Source organism: Giraffa tippelskirchi, chromosome 4 (assembly GCF_054371585.1).
Source record: "Giraffa tippelskirchi isolate mGirTip1 chromosome 4, T2T-mGirTip1v1.2.pri, whole genome shotgun sequence".
Classification (NCBI taxonomy): Eukaryota; Metazoa; Chordata; class Mammalia; order Artiodactyla; family Giraffidae; genus Giraffa; species Giraffa tippelskirchi.
The window spans coordinates 13,139,765-13,161,272 of NC_137278.1; the positions used below are offsets into that span (position 1 = coordinate 13,139,765).

Consider the following 21,508-nt stretch of genomic DNA (forward strand, 5'->3'; position numbering starts at 1 on the left):
ATTAGTTCAGCATACATCTGTCCTGATAATCAGGCCAGGGTGCATGAGTCTGAGTTGCCTCTGGGTTTCTAGTCATCTGGTATCTGTGCCTCAAGGCACTGGTTTTGCCCCCTCTCTTAGCTTCAGTTCCCCTTAGAGATTCCCCTATTGCCACCATCATAACCATCGACATCTGTCTACTTCCCAGGGAAAGAGATGTATGTACTTAGAATTATTCCCAGTAGCTTTTGAGCAGAGACTTACAATCCACATGTGAACACTGACGGGAGATGTAACTAAGAGCTCCCAGTATCATGCAGAGATACGTTAGGCTGCTCTGGGAAGTAGAGAGTCACCTAGGCAAGGAATTTATTCTCTTCATTTTTGTTTCATCCTTTATTCTCCATTATTTACTCTGTGATTTCAGGCTTTATTTTATAACAATATTTTATCGTTTATTAATACTATTCTCCTACCTTCTTCCCAGGGTTACTATTCAGTAGGTCATATGTGGGGCTTGTGAATCTGCACTTCAATAAGCAGCCCCTAGAGGAAACTAACCGGGACTTTAAAAAAAATTGTATTTATTTTATTTGTTTATTTTTGGTTGTGCTGGGTCTTCGTTGCTGCGTGGGCTTCTCCAGTTGCTGTGAATAGGACTACTCTCCCTTTGTGCACAGGCTTCTCTTCTCATTGCGGTGGCTTCTCTCGTTGTGGAGCCCGGGGCTCTGGGTGCACGTGGGTTCAGTAATTGTAGAGCGTGGTCTCAGTTGCTCCGCAGCCTGTGGAATCTTCTCGGACTAGGACTCAAACCCGTGTCCCCTGCCTTGGCAGGTGGATTCTTAACCACTGAAACCACCAAGGAAAACCCTAAACTGGTCTTTATGTGAGAAGCTTCACGACTGAAAATATCTGATCACTCCTTATGTCCCATTGTTTGAATTTCTTAAACCCATGCCTCTAGTAATACCCTATGAACTGTATAAAGCTACGTGTAAAGAAACACTCGCTGTTTCCAGCATTGTTTATGAAAGTAAAAAATTAGAAAAATTAGAAACAACCAGTTGTCCGTCATAGGGAATTAGATTAATGGTGCCTTTTTTCCATGGAAAGTATATGTAATAGTTACAATAATGAGATGTATATCTATCACTGACCTGAAAAGCTCTTATGAATACAAAGCAGAATGTTTATGAGAAAACTTGCTAAGATAAATATATAGGAATGTGTATATACACTTGAGTATATATAAGTGGATATGTTTTTGTTACTGGTGACATTATTAATATATGCTATTAATATATTAAGAAAAAAATCATCCCATTTAAAATAGTTAGCTCAACACTATAAAATTGTATGAAGTATGTTGTTGGATTTAATGTTTGAATATATTGTTTCCCTGTTTGTGGATAAAAAGTAAATTAATAATCTGCATTAAATTTTTTAATAAAATATCTAAATCTAGGAAAGAACAATGGACTAAGAAAGAAGGAAATAATGTTTGCTTTTTAGTTCGTGCATATTTGTATTGTTGGAATTTGTTGAGGGGACATGTAGTTTTTTGTCTAATTAAAGCATTAATCACTAAGACAATTGTAATAAAATCTTCTGCTCTTTTGTTCATCTTCATCATTTTTATTTTGTTTAATCCATTTTGAGTTTATTTTTCTATATGGTGTTAGAAAGTGTTCTAGTTTCATTCTTTTACAAGTGGTTGACCAGTTTTCCCAGCACCACTTGTTAAAAGAGATTATCTTTTTTCCATTGTATATTCTTGCCTCCTTTGTCAAAGATAAGGTGTCCATAGGTGAGTGGATTTCTCTCTGGGCTTCCTATTTTGTTACATTGATCTATATTTCTGTCTTTATGCCAGGACCATATTGTCTTGATGACTGTATCTTTGTAGTATTTATTGCTGTATCATGTTTAAACAGCAATAATGTCATGTCAGCATAGGAAAGAGGAGATATAAAGGAGGTCAGATCAGGAAAGGGACTCCCCCATTCAGTGTCCTGATTCTCATACTGGGAGGAACTAAATAAAGAGGAAAGACTCAGTGCACGCAGCAATCGCAACTCTACACAACAGAGAGTTATCAGCATCAACACTTTGTCTTTGGAAGAGAAAATATTGATCTTAACACTTTTCCCCAAGACTAAGCATGACCATGGACCTATGACTATGTCCCTAGAGTCAGTTTGAGTGAGGTCCAAGAAATTTCATTTCTAACAAGTCCTCGAGTGATGTGACATACTAAGAAACAATACTGCGAGAATCACTAGTCTGCCAGATATCAAGGCTCACTATATACCTATGGTAATTAAGGCTCTGTGGATACTGGTGAAGGGCTAGACAACAGACAGCTAGCATATGATTGAGAACCCAGAAATACACCCACACGTTGTTATACACTTGACTTATGAAGGAGGCACTGAAGAGCATCTTTTCATGAATGGAGCCAAAAGTGTTGGACATTCACATGGAAAAATAAAACTAGATTTCTACCACACACCATATGAAAAACTTAACTCCTGATGAATTACAAACTTACATGTGAAAACCAAAAGCTACTAGTTTTGAGAAAATAATATCAGAGACTATCTTTGTCTTCTTAAGATAGAAAAATATTCCTTCAATAAGAAACAGAAAGAAAGTACTCACCACAAAAGAAAATAGTAAACTGTGTTAAAATCAAAGGACATCATAGAAGAAAAAGACAAATAACAGAATGGTAAATGATACTTGAAATCCACAAAACCAACAAAACACTCAGATTAAGAGTACATAAATACCCCAAGAAATCAGTATGAAAAGCAGGCAGAGGCAGGAGTTGAGGGGGATGGGCATCCATGAAAAAAGAATTGAATAAACATTTCACAAAAGAGAAGGAAATCTAAATGACCAATAATCATGAAAAGATGCTGCATTTCATTAATAATCAGAGAAATTCAAATTGAATCACAATGGGAAGCCATGTCACACCAATAGATAACAAAAATTAGAATTCTGAGGATACTATTAAGGGTTAAAAAAATATTTAGAAATATAAAATTGTGCTTTAGTAAGAATATGTGTGTGTGTTAGTCACTCAGTCGTGTCCAACTCTTCACTATCCCATGGACTGTAACCCATCAGTCTACTTTGTCCCTGGACGTTTCCAGGCAAGAATACTGGAGTGGGTTGCCATTCCCTTCTCCAGGGGATCTCCCTGACCCAAAGATTGAACTTTGGTCTCCTGCACTGCAGGCAGATTCTTTACCATCTGATCCACCAGGGAAGCAGAAATATAAATTGGTACAGTCAATTTGGGAAACAATTTGTTATCATCTTTGTAGTACAGGTAAAGATACAGCATGGTGACTTGGGTTAACAAGACTGTGTTATATATTTGAAGTTGTTATGACAATAGATTTTAAAAGTTGTCACTACAAACATCGTAACTATGCATGTTAACTATCATTATTGTGGTAATCATTCTGTAATAAAAACATCTATCAAATCACTGTGTTGGACAACTTAAACAGCATCATGTGTCCATTATATCTTAATAAAGCTGGAACAAGTAAATAATACTTGTCAAGAGGATGAATGAATAGAAAGACAGACACATGAATACTAAGTGGAGGAGACAAAACCCAAAGCCAAGACTTTCTGTGTCTACATTATTTATTCTTGATATGTAGACTCAAGTTTAAAAATAAACTCACCTCAAAGGAAAAGGACCCATGGGTATTGCATGAGGCAGTGGTTTATTTTGAGGGCAGTAGCCGAATGTACTTTGTTTCCTGTAACTTTGCTATGGATGATGTTCACCAAAATACACCATATTTTCTGTATAAATTTCAAAAGGAAATTTTCCCTCCTATTTTCATGCCAAGAAGCGGTGTTAGCCTCATTTAGTAAAGGAAGAACTTGAGGCTTCTATAGGCTAAGTAACTTTTTAAATGTAACTACTAACAGAAAAGGGCAGTATTCTAATAAATATGTCTTTTCCTCAACACTAAACATCAAACACTGCTCTGAGACTAAACTCTGAAAACACATGCATTTTTATCCAACACCCATTATTTGCTACATATGACAATCTCCTTTGCATGGCTCTGGGCTTTAAACATACATAAATGTTAACTGCATACCACAAGGAAAAACGTCTAGTCCACATGCCAACCCAGAGACTGGACAGCACAGACACTGACAGCACACAGACCTCCCACTGCATCCCCGAAAGCTTTAACCTTCCAATATGTTAACCGATGACCTGCCAGGATCTAGAATACACATTTGAATCTCCCCATTTGAATCTCCTAAAATAAAAATATTCACCCCTAAAAGTATTTGTTCATATAAAACATAGTTGGGGAAACTGAAGCATGCCCATGAGATAGTACACTAAGGTTCAGAAGATCTGAGATTAGTCCCAACATCTGAACAAGAAATCTCAAGGGTCCCCTGTCCCCTTGGAGTCAGCAGTGCTGGCTGTGATTTCCATTCTGCTCTCTGCCTACAGAGATCCCAGGACAAACTCTCCAGAGAGGTCATCACACCTCAACAACCTCAGCCTAACAAGCACCCCAGAGGTCAGCAGAGAGGTCTGCAATTCGTGAGAAGTTGGCTGGGCTTCCACAATCAGGAGAGTCCTCCCACTGGAGTCAGAGCATCTCTGCCTTCTGAGATCTGGAGCTGGCAGAAGCAGTAGTGGGCTAGGGACCAGGTGTTAGGTAAGAAGTCGGGGTTGAGGTCAGGCAAGGAAAACGTGTTGTCCCTTTGGAGCAGTATATCAGCTCCTCCTCCATCCCTGCTTCTCTCCTTGTCGATCAGTCCAGAAGTACAGGGGAGACACATGCAGAAGCTGAGCTTTGGCTGAGAAGCAGACCTGACCTGATTAACAGACGTGGTGCACATCATCTTCTGGAGCGGTTGGGAAGGAAAGAAAAGCATCTGGACGTGGAGGTGAGCTTCAGAAGCTGGCCACTCACTTGGCTACTCCAACCCAGTTTGGTACCTTACTCTTTTCTCCCTGATACTTTCAAATTTTTCACGGATTGAGTAGTCACAGGTCCATGGAGGTAAAACTTCCTTTTGGAATTTGGTTTTAAGTCCATCCAGTTGGACTTCTAGGCCATATATACCATTTGTTTTTGTGGAAACAAAACCACACCAGCAGAAAGAAAAGAGAGAAAAAAAAAAAAGATTGGAATCTTCGCCTGATCCACTCATCCTCTGCTTTTAGAATGTTCTTTCTCATTCTCCAAACAGAAATCTTCCTCCTTGTTTCAAGTCATCAGCCTGGGTGTTCCTCACTTCTCTGACCTAGAGCAATCAATTCCACTAATTCACCAAATCTCCACTGATTTTTGTATTGCACATTCCCCAGGCAGCTCTTTCACAAATAACTCACTTTTGAATATTGATCTGTGTGTGATATACTGCTTTACAGACATGGTGTCTCCTTTGTTATTCATAAAACATCAGGAACCAGCTTGTGAGCAGGTGATGCAGGATAAATCAAACCCCTGACTGTTTGTCGTCAGCAGAGGGCACTGTCCACTGCACGACACCAGCTCCACACACCATACACACCCCAGTCATACATGGCCAATTTTTTCCACCCAATTTGGCCAGTTAATCATGGATATTCAAATTTTCAAATTCCACCGTCTCTACAACACAGAAAGATAGGCCAACTCTCTAGCAAATACAAGGATAAATTCTGAACATGGGAGAAGAAAGTGTGTCAGAGGGTAAAAGGGCAATTTCAGTGGGAAATTTTCAAAACAATAAAAACAGTGCCTACGTTGATAGACTATTAACATACCAAAACTAGAGGAGGGGTAGCTTAACACTGGAGAGCATAGACTTTCAGTGAGCCAGCTTGGAGTTCAAATCCTGATTGCCTCTTACGTCCTTAGTGAACTTCAGCAAACCACTTCACCTCTGTAAGCCTTAGTCTCTTAAAATGCTTCATAAATTGTTGGGATTTAGTGGCATCTTTATCATAAACTTGGTGCATAACACTTACTCATAAATATTGGTCATTATTATTAGCTTTAATTATTGATTCATCCAATTATTCAATGCATAAACAAATATTCCTTCCATAAAAACCTGCAAAATCTTGAAATTAGCCAGACAATTTGGCAGTGAGGGATATGATACTTCATGTACATAAATTAGTTGATTTTGAGAACATCAAGAAATAGAAGATAAAGGAAGGTGACACAGGGACTGATGAGGCTCAACAGCTTCTCCTGTGTGCTGACAACATGCTCGTCTCTCTTCTAAGGGTTCTCATGCATTATCCCGCTAAATCTTCATGAGAATGTGAATATTTGTGTCCTATATTACACATGAAGAACTTGAGGTTTAAAGATGTTTAATAACTTAAATAAAAATATGAGCAGTTAATTGTAAATGAAGTAGTATACTAATTTAACAAGGTTAAATAAATTAATATATCAGTAAATAAATTAACATATAATATATGACTTTAAGGCCTTCCCAGGTGGCGCTAGTGGTAAAGGATCTGCCTGCCAGTGCAGGAGTTGTAAGAGAGGGGGATTCAATCCCTGGGATGATCTCCCTGAGAAGGGAATGGCACCTCACTCCAGTATTCTTGCCTGGAAAATTCCGTGGGCAAAGGAGCCCAGCAGGCTCTAGTCCTTGGGACCTCAATGAGTTGGACATGACTTGACGACTGAGCACACACACACACGAGGCTTGATGTCCTGGGTGTGACTGGAAGACACATATTCACGTGTTTCTCATAGGTATCTTTGAATAAATGTATGAGAGAAGAAATTTTTAAACATGAATTAGTAACAATGGATGCCCTTCTGTACAAAAGTGGTTTAGGACAGGGGATTAATGAAAAGAAGAACGATTTACGAAAGCGGAGAGACGTGCACAGACTGATGAGAGTAGCCGTGAGCTAAGGAGGGCGAACCTCTCATTCTGTGTGCAAACAAGGGAAAAACACTGTTGAATTGGATTCAATATTCCTCTCAGATATTCACTGTTGATTATTTTGGCAAATGCTTATTTCTATCGAAGACATGGAAAGTCTGGTTTTATAACAACTGAATTTGCTTTGATAAAGAATGGGAGTCCTGTGACTTCAATCTCTAAAATACTCCCCACCCCCAATGATCTCTATCTGCTTATACTAATAATATCCTATTTTTTAACAAATGTATCGTTCAGTTCAGTTCAGTTCATTTCAGTTCAGTCACTCAGTCATGTCCAACTCTTTGCGACCCTGTGGACTGCAGCACGCCAGGCTTCCCTGTCCATCATCAACTCCCAGAGCTTGCTCATACTCATGTCCATCCAGTCGGTGATGCTATCCAACCATCTCATCCTCTGTTGTCTCCTTCTCCTCCTGCCTTCAATCTTTCCCAGCATCAAGGTCTTTTCCAATGAGTCAGTTCTTTGCATCAGGTGGCCAAATCATTGGAGTTTCAGCTTCAGCATCAGTCCTTCCAATGAATATTCAGGACTGATTTCCTTTAGCATTGACTGGTTGGATCTCCTTGTGGTCCAAGGGACTCTCAAGAGTCTTCTCCAACACCATAATTCAAAAACATCAATTCTTTGGTGCTCAGCTTTCTTTATAGTCCAACTCTCATATCCACACATGACTACTGGAAAAACCATAACTTTGACTAGATGGACCTAGTAAATGTCTCTGCTTTTTAATACGCTGTCTAGGTTGGTCATAGCTTTTCTTCCAAGGAGCAAGCATCTTTTTATTTCATGGCTGCAGTCACCATCTGCAGTGATTTTGGAACCCAAGAAAATTAATTCTGTCACTGTTTCCATTGTTTTCCCATCTATTTTCCATGACATGTTGGGACTGGATACCATGATCTTAATTCTTTGAATGTTGAGTTTTAAGTCAGCTTTTTCACTCTCTTGTTTCAATTTCATCAAGAGGCTCTTTACTTTTTCTTCCCTTTCTACCATAAAGGTTGTATCATCTGTGTATCTGAGGTTATTGATATTTCTCCCAGCAATCTTGATTCCAGCGTATGCTTCATCCAGCCTGGCATTTAGCATGATGTACTCTGCTTATAAGTTAAATAAGCAGGATGATAATACACAGCCTTGATGTATTCTGTACCACTACGTGTATGTATTGCTGCCTGATATTATGTTACATATACTGTTTGTGATCATCTGACTTATCACCCAAGCTACATGAATTACACAAAGGCAAGAATTTCTGTACTACTGCTGTATTCCCAGTAGGGACACATATTTCCCAGACTGGGAAATAAGGAATTTGAATCAAGGGGTCCAGCTATGACAGTTTCTAAAGGAAAACCCTTCTTCTGTTCCTTCAGGTTTCAGCCTAAGGCCCTTATGATGACATGGATTTGGGAAGGGAGGACCACATCAAGGCACCATTAGTGTAACAAGCCTTCTCAGCACAGCTGCTAACAGCGCCCAAATAGAGGAAAACAAAGACTTGCTGGTTCTTGTGATTTGGGTTGTGGAATTGGAGCATGATAAATAACAAACCTTCTTGTACATAACTAGACCCAAGTCAATGGAAAGACTCAACCAAACCAGCAGTGTCTCTGAGTTCATCCTCTTGGGACTCTCCTCCCGGCCTGAGGACCAAAAGCCACTCTTCATCCTCTTCCTCATCATGTACCTGGTCACCATAACAGGGAACCTGCTCATCATCCTGGCCATCCACTCTGACCCCCAACTGCATACACCCATGTATTTCTTCTTGAGTTTCCTGTCTTTTATTGACATTTGCTTCTCAACAACCATTGTCCCCAGAATGCTGGTGAACTTTCTGTCGGAGAAGAAGACCATCTCCTATGCTGGATGTCTGACCCAGATGTATTTTGCATATGCCTTGGGTAACACTGATAGTTATCTTCTGGCAGCCATGGCCTTTGATCGCTATGTGGCCATCTGTGATCCCTTCCACTATGTTACCGTCATGAGCTGCCACCGCTGTGTCCTGCTGGTGGCCTTCTCCTGCTCACTGCCTCACCTCCACTCACTCCTACACATACTTCTGCTGAATCAGCTCACCTTCTGCAACTCCAATGTTGTCCACCACTTCCTCTGCGACATCAACCCTCTGCTGAAATTGTCCTGCTCCTCTATATTTGTCAATGATCTCACATTAAAGACGGAAGGACTGGTGTTTTGGGTGACCCCCTTCCTATGCATTGTTTTCTCTTATGTGCGAATCCTGGTAGCAGTTCTCAGGATCCCCTCAGCTGCAGGGAAATGCAAAGCCTTGTCCACCTGTGGCTCCCACTTGACTGTGGTGATCCTGTTTTATGGAAGCATCTTTTATGTCTATTTACAGCCCTTGTCCAGCTACACTGTTCGGGACCGAGTGGTAACAATTGTCTACATGGTTCTGACCTCCATGCTCAACCCTTTCATTTACAGTCTGAGAAACAAAGACATGAAGAGGGGCCTGGGGAAGCTGATGTGCAGGAGGAAATCCTAGCCAGAAGGAGGAAATCCTAGTCTTTTGGGGATATGTTCATGGGTTTCTCTGAGGCTCTAGATCCTGTTTCTGCTGGATCCTGGTACACATAATAAACTCTTGTAGGTCAGTAGATATGACTCACATGTGTCACGGGTTTTGGGTTGCACCCACTTCTTTACACATACAACTACTAACCATGGAGACTTTATGATGATTCAGTAATAGGCTCCAGGTCTACCAAAATCTTGGCTTCCAGCTTTCATATATCTGCAACTCTCTTCCTGTCTTCCTCTTCTCCAGGAAACCACATCTTTTTCATTGCTCCAAATGCTGTCAAAACCTTTGTTTCCCACAAAATTTCCTAGAACATACATCTGTTCAATAACTGTTGATTCTCTTAATATAATTTGGGTTTTAATGTAATTTCTGTAATAAACTAGCTTTTTGAAAATCGTTGCAGCGATTTAGAAAATGCAGTAGCTAGGCTCAGTCAGTGATAAGACCGAGACTCTTAAAAACCTGAACTTCCACCAAGCGAGGAGTGTGTCTAGTGCAACAGTTATACAGAGATTGTGCCTCTTCCTTCTTCCATATTGTTGACAGCAGGATGCTCTGGGCTCTGTAGTGAACAAAAGCCCAACTCTTAGCCCTGCTTAGCCAAGTGACCTAGCAGTTCAGCGCACAACTGCCCTGATAATTAGGCCAGGGTGCATGAAGCTGAGTTGCCTCTGGCTCCCTACCCTGGTCATCTGGTATTTGTGCCTCAAGGCACTGGTCTTGTCCCCTCTCTTAGCTTCAGTTCCCCTTATAGATTCCCCTATTGCCACCATGATAACCAACCAGATCTGTCTGCTTCCCAGGGAAAGAGTTGTTGTATGTACTTATAATTAATTATTCTAATGAGAGTATTAAAACCCACATCTGAATGTTAAATGCAGATAAAATTAGGACCTTCTAAAACCAGACAGAGACATACTGGGGTGCTCTGGGAAGTAGCGTTATCTAGGAAAGGACTTTATTCTGTTCACTTTTGTTTCTTCATTTATTCTCTATTATTACTCTAATAATAATTTTAAAATAAGTATTTTTAAAATAATTTTAAATTTAAAATTTTTAAATTTAAAAAATAGAGTGATTTTAGGCTTTATTTTATATCTGAATATTTTATCATTTATTATTCTTCTACATTCTCTGTGGAGCTATTATGCAATAGGTCTCATGCAGGCCTGTGAATCTGCATTTTAAGGAGCACCTCCTAGAATAACTAATCAGGTCTTTATGTGGGAAGCTGCATGACTGAAAATTTCTGACCACTCCCTATGTCCCATTGTTTGTATTTCGGAACTCATGCCTTCAGTAATGCTATATCAAGTGTATAATCTACATATATACAGACACTTATTACAGCATTTTTCATAATAGAAAAAATTAGAATAATCTAAATGCCCATCAATATAGAAATAGATAAATAGGGTTCAATTTTTCCATAGAGAGAAATAACCTGTAATAGGTATATCTCTAGCACTGGCCTAAAAGCCATTACGAATATAGACCAAAATGTTTATAAGTAAACCTGTTAGGGTAAAAAAAAAAATGTATGTGTGTGTGAGAGAGAGAGAGTGTGTGTATTTTTGTGTATCTGGTGAGATTTTATATGCAGTAAGAAAACATATACCCTCAGACACACACACACACACACACACACACACACACACACACATATACTCATACAACAGACTAGAAGTTTGTGCATATTTGTAACATCAGAATTTGTTAAATGGGAACATGTTCTTTTTGTATTTGTTCTTTTTGTCCTGTCCTCCATGCTCAACCCTTTCATCTATAGTTTGAGAAACAAAGAGGGGCCTGGGGAAGCTGATGGGCAGGAGGAAATCCTAGCCAGAAGCTTTCTGGACATGTTCATAGGTTTTGCTGCTGGTTTCTGATACAAACAGCAAACTCTTGTAAGTCAGCAAGTATGACTCACATATGTCATAGATGTTGGATTGTGTCCACTTCTTTACACATGCAACTATCAACCATGGAGACTTTATGATGATTCAGTAATAGGATTTAGGTCTACCACAATCTTGACTTCCAGTTTTCATATATCTACATCTCTCTTCCTACCTTCCTCTTCTCCAGGAAACCACATCTTTATTCATTTGCTTTAAGTGCTGTTGAAACCTAGGTCTTCCCCCGAAATTTCCTGTAACTGATTTACATCTGTTCAATAACTTTTGATTCCCTTAATATCCTTCTGCTTTTAGTGAAATTTCTGTGATGAACTAGTTTTTTGAAAATTGTTGCAGCGATTTAGAAAAAAGAAGCAGCTAGACGGAGAGTGACATGATTGAGACACTTATAAAACTGAACTTCCACCAAGTGAGGAATGTGTCTTGTCCAACAGTTATACAGGGATTGTGTCTCTTCCTTCTTCTATGTGTTTGGCCACAGGGTGTTCTGGGCAATGTAGTGAACAAAAGTTCAACTCTTTCCCTGCTTAGCCAAGTGACCTAGTAGTTCAGCACAAAACTGCCCTGATAATCAGGCCAGGGTGCATGAGGCTGAGTTGCCTCTGGGTCTCTACTTTGGTCATCTGATATTTGAGTCTCAAAGCACACTGGTCCTCTTGACCCCTCTCTTGAAGCTTCAGTTCCCCTTAGAGATTCCTCTATTGCCACCATCATAACCATTAATACCTGTCTACTTCCCAGGGAAAGAGTTGTGTGTACTTAGAATTATTCCCAGTAGCTTTTGAGCAGAGACTTACAACTCATATGTGAGCACTGACGGGAGATGTAACTAAGAGCTCCCAGTACCATGCAGGGATATGTTAGGCTGCTCTGGGAAGTAGAGAGTCACCTAGGCAAGGACTTTGTTCTCTTCATTTTTGTTTCATCCTTTATTCTCCATTATTTACTCTGTGATTTTAGGCTTTATTTTATAACAATATTTTATCGCTTATCAATACTATTCTCCTACCGTCTTCCCAGGGTTACTATTCAGTAGGTCACATGTGGGGCTTGTGAATCTGCACTTCAATAAGCAGCCCCTAGAGAAAACTAACAGGGACTTTTAAAAAAATTGTATTTATTTTATTTGTTTATTTTTGGTTGTGCTGGGTCTTCGTTGCTGCATGGACTTCTCCAGCTGCTGTGAATGGGACTACTCTCCCTCTGTGCACGGGCTTCTCATTGTGGTGGCTTCTCTCGTTGTGGGGCACGGGCTCTGGGCATGGGTTCAGTAATTTGTAGAGCGTGGTCTCAGTTGCTCCGCAGCCTGTGGAATCTTCTTACTACCACTGTATAGTCATAAGGGATTTGGTTTAGATCATACCTGAATGGTCTAGTGGTTTTCCCTACTTTCTTCAATTTAAGTCTGAATTTGGCAATAAGGAGTTCATGATCTGAGCCAGTCAGCTCCCGGTCTTGTTTTCCTGACTGTATAGAGCTTCTCCATATTTGGCTACAAAGAATATAATCAATCTGATTTCGGTGTTGACCATCTGGTGATGTCCATGTGTAGTCTTCTCTTGTGTTGTTGGAAGAGGGTGTTTGCTATGACCAGTGCGTTCTCTTGGCAAAACTCTATTAGCCTTTGCCCTGCTTCATTCTATACTCCAAGGTCAAATTTGCCTGTTACTCCAGGTGTTTCCTGACTTCCTACTTTTGCATTCCAGTCCCCTATAATGAAAAGGACATCTTTTTTGGGTTTTAGTTCTAAAATGTCTTGTAGGTTCATAGAACTGTTCTACTTCAGCTTCTTCAGCGTTACTGGTCAGGGCATAGACTTGGATTACCGTGATATTGAATGGATTGCCTTGGAAACGAACAGAGATCATTCTGTCGTTTTTGAGATTTCATCCAAGTACTGCATTTCGGACTCTTTTGTTGACCATGATGGCTACTCCATTTCTTCTAAGGGATTCCTGCCCACAGTAGTAGATATAATGGTCATCTGAGTTAAATTCACCCATTCCAGTCCATCTTAGTTCGCTGATTCCTAGAACGTCAACGTTCACTCTTGCAATCTCCTGTTTGATCACTTCCAATTTGCCTTGATTCATGGACCTAACATTCTAGGTTCCTATGCAATATTGCTCTTTACAGCATCAGATCTTGCTTCTATCACCAGTCACATCCACAAATGGGTATTGTTTTTGCTTTGGCTCCATCCCATCATTCTTTCTGGAGTTATTTCTCCACTGATCTCCAGTAGCATATGTTAAAATCAAAGCATGTCATAGAAGAAAAAGACAAATAACAGAATGGTAAGTGATATTTGAAATTCACAAAACCAGCAAAGCACTCAGATTAAGAATACCTAAAGATCCCAAGAAATTAGTATGAAAAGCAGGCAAAGCCAGAGGTTGAGGGGGATGGGCATCCATGAGAAATGATTGAATAAACATTTTCACAAAAGAGAAGAAAATCTAAATGACAAATAATCATGAAAAGATGCTGCTTTTCATTAATAATCAGAGAAATTTAGATTAAACCATAATGGGAAGCCATTGCACACCAATAGATAACAAAGCTAGAATTCTGAGGATAACTATTAAGGGTTTAAAAAAATATTTAGAAATATAAAATTGTGCTCTAGAGGAATATGTGAGTGTATGTTAGTTGCCCGGTTGTGTCCAGTTCTTCACGATCCCATGGACTGTAGCTCCTCTGTCCATGGAATTCTCCAGGCAAGAATACTGCAGTGGGAAGCCATTCCCTTCTCCAGGGGATCTTCCTGACCCAGGGATTGAACCTGGGTTTCCTGTACTGCAGGCAGATTCCTTATCATTTGAGCCACCAGAGAATTAGAAATATAAGTTGGTACAGTCAATTTGTGAAACAATTTGTTATCATCTATATAGTACAGGTAAAGATACAGCATGATGACTTGGTGTAACAAGACTGTGTTATATATTTGAAGTTGTTACGACAATAGATTTTAAAAGTTGTCACTACAAACATTGTAACTATGCATGTTAACTATCATTATTGTGGTAATCATTCTGTAATAAAACATGTATCAAAACACTGTGTTGGACACCTTAAACAGAGTCATATGTCCATTATATCTCAATAAAGCTGGAATAAATAAATAATACTTGTCAAGAGGATGAATGAATAGAAAGAAAGACAGAAACATGAATAGTAAGTGGAGGAGACAAGACCAAAAGCCAAGACTTTCTGTCTCTACATTATTTACTCTTAATATGTAGACTCAAGTTTAAAAATAAACTCACCACAAAGGAAAAGGACCCATGGGTATTGCATGAGGCAGTGGTTTATTTTGAGGGCAGTAGCCGAATGTACTTTCTTTCCTATAACTTTACTATGGATGATGTTCACCAAAATACACAATATTTTCTGTATAAAATTCAAAAGTTAATTTTCTCTCCAATATTCATGCCAAGAAGCAGTTTTACCCTCATTTAATAAAGGAAGACACTGAGGCTTCTGAAGGCTAAGTAACTTCTTAAACCTAACTACTAACAGAAAAAGGCAGCATTCTAATAAATATCTCTTTTCCTCAACACTAAACTTCAAACATTGCTCTGAGACTAAACTCTGAAAACACATGCATTTTTATCCAACACCCATTATTTGCTACATTTGACAATCTCCTTTGAATGGCTCTGGGCTTTAAACACACATAAACGTTAACTGCATACCACATGGAAAAATGTCTAGTCCACATGCAAACCCAGAGACTGGACAGCACAGACACTGACAGCACACAGACCTCCCACTGCATCCCCTGAAAGCTTTAACCTTCCAATATGTTAACCGATGACCTGCCAGGATCTAGAATACACATTTGAATCTCCTAAAATAAAGATATTCACCCCAATGAGTATTTGTCCATCCTTGATAAAACATCAGTTGGGGAAACTGAAACAGGCGAATGAGATAGTGCACTGAGGTTCAGAAGCTCTGATATTAGTCCCAACATCTGAACAGGAAATCTCAAGGGTCCCCTGTCCCCTTGGAGTCAGCAGTGCTAGTTGTGATTCCTATTCTGCTTTCTCTGCCTACATAGATCCCAGGACAAACTCTTTGGAGAGGCCATCACACCTCAACAATGTCAGCCTAACGAGTACCCCAGAGGCCAGCAGAGCAGACCTCAGACTCATGAGAAGCTGGCTGGGCTTTCTCAATCAGGAGAGTCCTCCCACTTGAGTCAGAGCATCTCTGCCTTCTGAGATCTGGAGCTGGCAGAAGCAGTAGTGAGCTAGGGACCAGGTGTTAGGTAAGAAGTCGGGGTTGAGGTCAGGAAAGGAAAACGTGTTGTCCCTTTGGAGCAGTATATCAGCTCCTCCTCCATCCCTGCTTCTCTCCTTGTCGATCAGTCCAGAAGTACATGGAAGACACATGCAGAAGCTGAGCTTTGGCTGAGAAGCAGACTTGACCTGATTAACAGACGTGGTGCACATCATCTTCTGGAGCGGTTGGGAAGGAAAGAAAAGCATCTGGACGTGGAGGTGAGCTTCAGAAGCTGGCCACTCACTTGGCTACTCCAACCCAGTTTGGTACCTTACTCTTTTCTCCCTGATACTTTCAAATGTTTCACAGATTGAGTAGTCACAGGTCCATGGAGGTAAAACTTCCTTTTGGAATTTGGTTTTAAGTCCATCCAGTTGGACTTCTAGGCCATATATACCATTTGTTTTTGTGGAAACAAAACCACACCAGCAGAAAGAAAAGAGAAAAAAAAAAGATTGGAATCTTCGCCTGATCCACTCATCCTCTGCTTTTAGAATGTTCTTCCTAATTCTCCAATCAGAAATCTTGCTCCTTGTTTCAAGTCATCAGCCTGGGTGTTCCTCACTTCTCTGACCTAGAGCAACCAATCCCATTAATTCACCAAATCTCCACTAATTTTTGTATTGCACATTCCCCAGGCAGCCCTTTCACAAATGACTCACTTTTTAATATTGATCTGTATGTGATGTACTGCTTTACAGACATGATGTCTCTCTTATTATTCATAAAACATCAGAAACCAGCTTGTGAGCAGATGATGCAGAATAAATCAAACCCCTCACTTTTTGTCTTCAGCAGAGGGCACTGCTCACTGCACCACTCCAACACTAACACCAGACAGGCCCTAGTCATGCATGGCCAAATTTTCCACCCGATTTGGCCAGTTGATCATGGATATTCAAAATTTCAAATTCCACCATCTCTACAACACAGAAAGATAGGCCACCTCTCTATCAAATACAAGGATAAAGTATGAATATGGGAGAAGAAAGCATGTCAGATAAGGAGGATAGAAGGGCAAACCATGTAGGAAATTATCAAAACAATAAAAATAGTGCCTATGTTGATTGTGATAGACAATTAACATACCAAACCTAGAGGAGGGGTAGCATAATACTGGAGAGCATAAACTTACAGTGAGCCAGCTTGGAGTTCTGATTGCTCTTCACGTCCTTGAAAGTGAAAATGAAAGTCGCTCAGTCGTGTCCGACTTTTTGCAACCCCATGGACTATACAGTCCGTGGAACTCTCCAGGCCAGAATACTGGAGCCTTTCCCTTCTCCAGGGGATCTTCCCAACCCAGAGATTGAACCCAGGTATCCCACTTTGCAGGTAGATTCTTTACCAACTGAGCTATCAGGGAAACCTTAATGTCCTTAGTGAACTTCAGCAAACCACTTCAACTCTGTAAGCCTTAGTCTCTTAAAATGCTTCATAATTCCTTAGGATTTAGTAGGATGCTTAATATATACTTGATACATAATACTTACTCACAAATATTGGTCATTATTATTAACTTTAATTACTGATTCATCCAATTATTCAATGCATAAACAAATATTCCTTCCATAAAAACTTGCAAAATCCTGAAATTAGCCTGACAATTTGGCAGTGAGGGATGTGATGCTTTATGTACATAAATTAATTGATTTTGAGAACATCAAGAAATAGAAGATAAAAGAAGGTGACACAGGGACTGATGAGGCTCAACAGCTTCTCCTGCGTGCTGACAGCATGCTTGTCTCTCTTCTAAGTGTTTTCATTTGTTATTTCATTAAATCTTCATGAGAATGTGAATATTTGTGTCCAATATTACACATGAAGTATTTGAAGTTTAAAGATGTTTGATAACTTATAATATAAGCAGTTAATTGTAAATGAAGCAACATATTAATTTAACAATGTTAGATAAATTAATATATCAATAAATAAATTAATATATAATATAAGACTTTAAGGCCTTCCCAGGTTTTGCTAGTGGTAAAGGATCTGCCTGCCAGTGCAGGAGATGTAAGAGACGTGGATTCAATCCCTGCGAAGTTCTCCCAGAGAAGGGAATGGCACCTCACTCCAGTATTCTTGCCTGGAAAACTCTATGGGCAGAGGAGCCTGGCAGGCTATATAGTCCATGGGGCCTCAATGAGTTGGACACGACTGAGCGACTGAGCACATACACACACACACAAACACACACACACACACACACACACGGCTTTAAAATGCCTCAAAGTTCCAGTGCAATATGTCCATTTAAAATGTATTAAAGAATACACTGCCTCTGAAAATCAGTTTAAACACTTTAATGATATAAGTATATTCATTGTAGAGATTTTTATGGTAACCAAGAATTTATAAATAACCAATGTCTCAAAATGTTTGAAACTTCCAATGTAATGTGTAATTCACAAAGTATGGATGAATATGCTGGCTCTAAAAAATTTCTTTAAAGAACGTTTGCTGATGTAAGATCTATCATTATAGAGTATTTTGTAGTGGCAAGAGAGGCAATCTTGATGTCCATTATTAGGTAACTGGGTATGACTGGAAAACACATACTTACATGTTTCTCATAGGTATCTTTGAATAAATATGTGAGAGAAGAAATTTTAAAACATGAATTGTATAGTTAACAATAGATGCCCTTCTGTACAAAAGTGGTTTAGGACAGGGGATTGATGAAGGGAAGGATGATTTACAATAGAGGGAGGCTTGCACAGACTGATGATAGCAGCCGTGAGCTAAGGAGGGCCAACCTCTCATTCTGTGTCCAGACAAGGAAAGAAACACTGTTGAACTGGGTTCAACATTCCTCTCAGATATTCCCTGTTGATTATTTTGGCAAATGCTTATTTCTTTTGAAGACATGCAAAGATAAAGTTTAATTTTATAACAACTGAAATTGCTTTGATAAAGAATGGGTGTCCTATGACTTCAATATCTAAAATACTCCCCACCCCCAATGATCTCTATCCTCTTACACTATTAATACCCTATTTTTTAACAAATGTATTGCTATTTGATATTATATTACATATACTGTTTGTAATAATCTGACCTAACAACCAAGCTACATGAATTACATAAAGGCAAAGATTTCTGCTTTGTTACTGTATTCCCAGCAATAGGAATTTCTTAGATTTCCCAGACTAGGAACTAAGGAACTTGAATTAGAGGTTTCTAAAGGAAAACTCTTCTTCTGTTCCTTCTGGTTTCAACATAAGGCCCTTATGATAACATGGATTTGGGAACGGAGGACCACATCAAAACCATGAGGGTAACAAGCTTTCCCAGCACAGCTGCTAATAGTGACCAAACAGAGGAAACAAAGACTTGCTGGGTTCTTGTGATTTGGGCTGTGGAAATGGAGCATGATAAATAACAAACCTTCCTGCATCTAACTAGACCCAAGTCAATGGAAAGACTCAACCAAACCAGCAGTGTCTCTGAGTTCATCCTCCTGGGACTCTCCACCCGGCCTGAGGACCAGAAGCCACTCTTCATCCTCTTCCTCATCATGTACCTGGTCACCATAACAGGGAACCTGCTCATCATCCTGGCCATCTGCTCTGACCCCCAACTGCACGCCCCCATGTATGTCTTCTTGAGTGTCTTGTCTTTCACTGACATTTGGTATACAACAACCATTGTCCCCAGGATGCTGGTGAACTTCCTGACGGAGAAGAAGACCATCTTCTATGCTGGATGTCTGACCCAGATGTATTTTATATATGTTTTCGGCAACACTGATAACTGTCTTCTGGCAGCCATGGCCTATGACCGCTATGTGGCCATCTGTGATCCCTTCCACTATGTTACCACCATCAGCCGCCGCCCCTGTGTCCTGCTGGTGGCCTTCTCCTGCTCACTGCCTCACCTCCACTCACTCTTACACGTACTTCTGCTGAATCAGCTCACCTTCTGCAACTCCAATGTTGTCCACCACTTCCTCTGCGACATCAACCCTCTGCTGAAATTGTCCTGCTCCTCTATATTTGTCAATGATCTCACATTAAAGACGGAAGGACTGGTGTTTTGGGTGACCCCCTTCCTATGCATTGTTTTCTCTTACGTGCGAATCCTGGTAGCAGTTCTCAGGATCCCCTCAGCTGCAGGGAAATGCAAAGCCTTCTCCACCTGTGGCTCCCACTTGACTGTGGTGATCCTGTTTTATGGAAGCATCTTTTATGTCTATTTACAGCCCTTGTCCAGCTACACTGTTCGGGACCAAGTGGCTACACTTGTCTACACAGTTCTGTCCTCCATGCTCAACCCTTTCATTTACAGTCTGAGAAACAAAGACATGAAGAGGGGCCTGGGGAAGCTGATGGGCAGGAGGAAATCCTAGCCAGAAGGAGGAAATCCTAGTCTTTTGGGGATATGTTCATGGGTTTCTCTGAGGCTCTAGATCCTGTTTCTGCTGGTTCCTGGTACACATAATAAACTCTTGTAGGTCAGCAGATATGACTCACATGTGTCATGGATATGGGGTTGTGTCCACTTCTTTACCCATACAACTACTAACCATGGAGACTTTATGATGATTCAGTAATAGGCTCCAGGTCTACCAAAATCTTGGCTTCCAGTTTTCATATATTAGCATCTCTCTTCCTGTCTTCCTCTTCTCCAGGAAACCACATCTTTTTCACTGCTTCAAATGCTGTTGAAACCTTTGTTCCCCACAAAATTTCCTAAAACTTAACATATATCTGTTCAATAACTTTTGATTCCCTTAATATAATGTGGCGCTCAACGTAATCTGTAATAAACTAGCTTTTTGAAAGTCGTTGCAGTGATTCAAAAAAGAAGAAGCAAAGAGAGAGTGACAGGATTGAGACTCTTAAGAAACTGAAACTTCCACCAAACGAGGAGTGTGTCTAGTGCAACAGTTACCCAGGGATTGTGCGTCTTCCTTCTTCCATATTGTTGACAGCACAATGTTCTGGGCTCTGTAGTGAACAAAAGCCCAACTCTTAGCCCCGCTTAGCCAGGTGACCTAGTAGTCAGCACACAACTGCCCTGATTATCAGGCCAGTGTCCATGAGGCTGAGTTGCCTCTGGGTCTCTACCCTGGTCCTCTGGTGCCTCACACATGCTTCAAGACACTAGTCTTGTCCCCTCTCTTAGCTTCAGTTCCCTTAGAGATTCCTCTATTGCCACCATCATAATCATCCAGATCTGTCTGCTTCCCAGAGAAAGTATATACATTAATTCTATGTACTTAGAATTAATGATTCTAAGGAGAGTATTAAAACCCACATGTGAACGTTAAAGGCAGATATAACTAGGAACTTCTAGAACCATTCAGAGACATACTGGGTGCTCTGGGAAGTAGAGCCGTCTAGGCAAGGACTTTATTCTGTTCACTTCTGTTTCTTCCTTTATTCTCTATTATTACTCAGTGATTTTATACTTTATTTTACATCTGAATATTTTATCATTTATTATTCTTCTATGTTCTTCCTGGAGCTATTATTCAATAGGTCTCATGGGGCCTGTGAATCTGCATTTTAAGGAGCACCCCGTAGAAAAGACTAACCTGGTCTTTATGTGGGAAGCTGCATGATTGAAAATTCCTGACCACTCTTTATGTCCCATTATTTGTATTTCTGGACTCAAGCCTTCAGTAATGCTATATCAACTGTATAATCTACATGTATACAGACACTCACTGATTGCAGCATTTTTCATAATAGAAAAACTTAGAAAAATTAGAAATAATCTAAATGCCTGTCAATAGAGAAATAGATAAATAGTGGTTCAATTTTTCCATAGAGAGAAATAATCTGTAATAGGTATCCAT

General features: G+C 40.0%; 2 protein-coding genes across 2 annotated transcripts; both read left to right on the forward strand.

Annotated features, from left to right (window-relative positions):
• Positions 1 to 8,515: 8,515 nt before the first annotated feature.
• On the forward strand, positions 8,516 to 9,460 carry LOC145547402 (olfactory receptor 1L8-like). The gene has a single exon (XM_081596920.1). The coding sequence runs from the start codon at positions 8,528 to 8,530 to the stop codon at positions 9,458 to 9,460; it is 933 nt and encodes a 310-aa protein (XP_081453046.1). The 5' UTR covers positions 8,516 to 8,527.
• A 9,648-nt stretch (positions 9,461 to 19,108) lies between these two features.
• LOC145547468 (olfactory receptor 1L8-like) lies at positions 19,109 to 20,053 on the forward strand. Its single transcript, XM_081597058.1, has one exon. The coding sequence runs from the start codon at positions 19,121 to 19,123 to the stop codon at positions 20,051 to 20,053; it is 933 nt and encodes a 310-aa protein (XP_081453184.1). The 5' UTR covers positions 19,109 to 19,120.
• The last annotated feature ends 1,455 nt before the right edge of the window (positions 20,054 to 21,508 follow it).

Coding starts and splice junctions, on each gene's coding strand:
- LOC145547402 (XM_081596920.1), top strand. CDS start 8,528: ATGGAAAGACTCAACCAAACCAGCAGTGTCTCTGAGTTCATCCTCTTG.
- LOC145547468 (XM_081597058.1), top strand. CDS start 19,121: ATGGAAAGACTCAACCAAACCAGCAGTGTCTCTGAGTTCATCCTCCTG.